The sequence below is a fragment of the Misgurnus anguillicaudatus genome, chromosome 3 (genome assembly GCF_027580225.2).
Source record: "Misgurnus anguillicaudatus chromosome 3, ASM2758022v2, whole genome shotgun sequence".
In the NCBI taxonomy this organism is placed as follows: Eukaryota; Metazoa; Chordata; class Actinopteri; order Cypriniformes; family Cobitidae; genus Misgurnus; species Misgurnus anguillicaudatus.
Window position 1 is genome coordinate 38,886,749 of NC_073339.2, and position 4,641 is coordinate 38,891,389.

Sequence of the window (4,641 nt, forward strand, 5' to 3'; positions counted from 1 at the left end):
ATCTTTCATGAGAAAGACGAGAAAGAGAGGCAACGGTAAAGGTGCAAGTCTACAACTACAAGTAAACATGACTCCATGATCATTACCTCAGCACCTGTCATATCTCCATATCTAAAGATATACAGGTATTTATTTTACTGTATGCATAAATACAAAATACAATGCATAGGCTACTATATCTTCAATAGCCTAAAAAATAACTGATTTAAAAATAAGATTCTGTCTATTAAGACTTATCTTTTGTTATCTTTAATGCATTTTCACTTTAACTTATTAGATTTTTAAAACTGTGGTGAGCATTTAATAAAAAGCTAATCAGTGGCATATATATCTTGAAATATACAATTACCAAGAAATAAAATCGCTGATTCCGTGCAATGAATTTTTGATCATACCACCCACCCCTTTAGGCTATATACAGTAATTCTTTGTCACTATCCAAACATGTGGTTAGGGCGGTTACCAGTGTGGTTACAAGGCTTTTTTACCGGATCACTGAGAAACAACAAAAGACACCACCGGGTTAAACATATGCATGCTAGACCGTGATTTTCAAGGTCATGCAGGTACATTTATATTTGTGTTAAAAGCCAACTCGCCCTTTTAAAGGTGGGGCCGCTTTCCTAGAGAGACTGGTTATACCCGTAATTTCTAATCATGCCAAATGTAAAACTTACTGGCGTATCACTTAAAACTGTATTGGAATTGTTGATTGACAGATGTAAAGAAAAGAAACAGTGCGTAGATTTCCAAATGCTTTAATCTGATCCATCCTGCATTTTTTCCTTCAGAAGAGATTAGCAGTTCCCATCTCTCATGATTAATATTTCGGATTTGGTTTTCCTGAAAGACAAAAAACATCCTATTTTATTATGATAAATATACAAACATACAGTCAACACTGTATTCCAGCTGTCTGCGTGTATGCACGCGCATGTGACGTACAGTCTCTCCACACACAGCAAGCACTCGTTGGCGTACGTATTTCCGTCATTGCCACACACAGGTGCAAAGTTCAGTGGACATGCATTGATCTCTGCCATCCCGGCACACGCAGGCTACAACACACACACAAATGTAACATATTTATTCAACCATTCCAATATTATAATATTTATCAATAAAAGCAAATAAATGTAATAAGAACAAAACAATCCTTTAACCTTTCGATATGAGCCAGTTGACCCATGAGCCCCTGAAACAAAGTTACAAAGTTTTCAGTTTTGTTTTTTAAAAATGTTTTCCTGCATCAAAGAGGTCAAACCTGTTTCAGGCTTGTTATAAAGGTTATGTTTAGAGAACGACAGGGAAGTTATGCCAACTTAACTTAACAACTTAACCCTTAGCTTTTTACAGACATATGACGCTAATTTATACATTTTTTAATCAAGAGGTTTCTTTGTATTACCTGAAGTGAGCAGGCAAAGCAGGCCGAACAGCAACACTCTCTCGTACATTTCAGCATAGAATGAGCTCAACACTACTCACATGACTTTATATGGTGGCTATAAAGTGTGGGAATTTTAACACTTGAATACACAAAAATATTTACACCCTCCTAAAGCAGACCTCACACTCACTCTGGTGGTGATAAGACTAACATAGTGTACAGTAGAATTAATTAGTGTCATATCGGGTTGTAAACTAAATTTGTTGTAAAATGTTCAGATTTCTGAAATTATATATAAAGTAAAGTCCTAAACATAAAGGCCAGCACGTCTTATTATAAGCAGTGTTGGGTGTAACTAGTTACTAAGTATTTAGTTACTGTAATTTAATTACTTTTCCCTTGAAAAAGTAAAGTAAGGGATTACTCTTATTTTTCTTGTAATCTAATTACAGTTACTTCTGATGTAACTAAATACTTTGTATACTATAATATGATAGTGGGTTTTAGTTTACAATTTTCACTATTAACTGGTTGATTATTAGCATTAATATTAATGAGATGTTGGCTGTTTATTAATACTTAATAGCACATATTAATGACTGATTTTGCAAAACCTTATTCTACATCCTTAACCCTCCCCATTTCTACCAATACTTAAAATTAACAACTTCTTTAGTATTAATAAGCAGTAGTTGGAGAGGATTGGACCATAAAGTGGGACAAGAATAGTCGATGTACATTTATATATTATTTCTTTGAGCCATTTCAAGCCTATTCTTGTATCATATACCGAATAGGATTTAGAAAGTAATTAAATACTTTTTGGAGAGAGTAATTTGTAAAGTAATCTAATTAAATGATCCAAGATGTAATTAGTAACTAGTAATTAATTACTTTTTTTGAGTAACTTACCCAACACTGATTATAAGAGCGTAAACTTTTAAGTAAGTTTTGCTTCTATAAGGGCAAAGCTAGTCTTTCGTTTCATTAAAGGTGCCATGGAATGCATTGAAATAATATGTTAAATTGTTCTCTGATATCTATACAGAAGTTATGTGGCTTTATTAAGTGCAAAAATGATCCAGAGATGGTTTTACATGTCCATTAAGGATTTTCCCTTAGAATTAAATGGTTTATAATTACCTTGTTTAAAAGGTCATGAATAATAATGTTGAGCTCTGCTCTGATTGGCTGTTTCTCAGATAAGTTCAGTAGCTCTGTGTGTATAAACAGACCTTAGGTTTAAGGCTATGTCCACACGAAGCCGGTGCATTCCCTATCCGATCATTTATTTCCTTGCTCTAAAAAAATAATCCGTAAACACGAAACCACTGAAACCGACTGAAAGCGGTGTAGTATATATGCCGGACCAGTATGGGGCGCTGTAATTCTGCCACAGATATACACTATACACGGAGAAGAAGACTTTGAGCATGCGCATAACCAACGTATGGTGTTGTCCATTATCGCTTGTTGGTCACCACAATTGCATAGAAGCAATAGATTTTGTGTAATAAAGCTAGTAGGCTTTAGTAGCTTCTGTAGCACGAACACAATCACGTAGTCCGCCGTTATTGTTGTTGCTGTTACGTGTGACGCTTTCGACACGTGATGTGATGACGTTTTCGCTTCACAAAATATACGGATTGGCTGTACAGACGAAACCGCAAGGGTGTCGGTTTAAGATTTATCCACTTTAGGGCCCGGTTTCAAAAAATAGCGGATTCAGTCTCCCAAAACGCCGGATCCGTGTGGATGAAACGCCAATACGATAACAAATTTATACGTATGCAGTGATACGCGTCTCCGTGTGGACAGCCCCTAAGGCTCTATCAGAGGAAGTTAAAGACTGAGGAATAATCAATTGGTTGGAGATTGTTAAAGTGCCCCTATTCATTGCTAAAAAACAACCTTATTTTGTGTATTTGGTATAATACAGCACTGAAATAATGATTGATTCAATTTACTGAAAGATTTTTGAGGTGGGTGGTCGCAGTCAATTTATTTAAGCACTGTAAAAAATACTTTGCTGCCTTGAAATTTTTTGTTGAATCAACTCAGATTTACAAGTCATGTCAACAGAGATGAGTTGTCACAACTTATAAAATATAGTTGAGAAAAGTCAACTTAATTTTGTAAGTTAAAACAACTCACCTGTAGTTATAACAACTCATCTCTAGTCAAGATAAATACCGGTAATAGTAAGTTGAAATGACTTGTAAATCCGAGTTGATTCAACAAAAAAATTTAAGGCAGCAAAGTATTTTTACAGTGTACATTTAAACAAAAGTTTTTGTTTTGTTTTTCTAATTTTTTTGTTTAAATCTAGCTTAAATAAATTGATTGCGACCACTTACCTTAAAAAATTGAGTAAATTGAATTAATAATTTTTTTCAGTGAGTTTGCGTGGTATATGGTTGAAAAACACATTATTTTTCACATACTGCATATTTGTGGCTCCAGATTTCAATCTCTTCCTGAAACGCACAGATTTGACAAGCTCTGTGTCCCTAATTGGCCAGCTGGTCTGTGTGTTGTGATTGGCCTGAATACCTCTGACGTCAGCAGGAAATGTGACGCTCCTTACCATGTTTGAAGGATTCGGTTGCTAAAAGGAGTTAATTTAAGTCCGAAGCAGGAAGATTTATGATAATGTTGGTTTTGTCTACATCACCAATCCCAGGAGGTGGACTGTTGCTTACAATCCGTGTGTTTGTTGTAGTCCAAGCAAAGAGATTTACGTTGGATACGATAACTTGCGTGCATATCGTTAACATGTACTAATACACACCTACAAACCAAAGGAAGTTTTAAAACCTGAATCGGACAATAGGTGCTCTTTAATAGATTTAAATTTTTTCGGCATGGACCTACAAAACGTAACTGTAACGTCAATAGAAGAACTTCAGCATAAATGCTAGCCTATAGCATTAACTAGCATATAGGCCTAACTCAGCAGTCACAACTTTGTTTTTAGCATTGAAACAACATTGTAATTAACTTAATGTTGGGGCGTACATCTCGACCGTAACGTCAAAGTCGGTGTTGTTGAGATTGGATTGTTTTCCAGCAGTCTTTTGCATGTGGGAGATTTGCATATAAGAAGGAGGAAACAATCGTGTTTGAGGCTCACGATATGTCATTAATCTATGCCTAAGTAAATATAGTTTTACATTCTACATCACCTTTAAGATATGTCAATGCAACTTGTTTATAAAATACAGCAGCACGAACATGCACTTTGGGACTAC

General features: G+C 35.3%; 1 protein-coding gene across 1 annotated transcript; it reads right to left on the reverse strand.

Annotated features, from left to right (window-relative positions):
- Nucleotides 1–742: 742 nt before the first annotated feature.
- Nucleotides 743–1,536, reverse strand: spink4 (serine peptidase inhibitor, Kazal type 4). The gene is made up of 4 exons (XM_055205852.2): nucleotides 1,409–1,536; nucleotides 1,164–1,195; nucleotides 946–1,058; nucleotides 743–843 (listed from the first exon to the last, which is right to left on the reverse strand). The coding sequence occupies exons 1-4, from the start codon at nucleotides 1,455–1,457 to the stop codon at nucleotides 798–800; spliced, it is 240 nt and encodes a 79-aa protein (XP_055061827.2). The 5' UTR covers nucleotides 1,458–1,536; the 3' UTR covers nucleotides 743–797.
- Nucleotides 1,537–4,641: the final 3,105 nt, after the last annotated feature.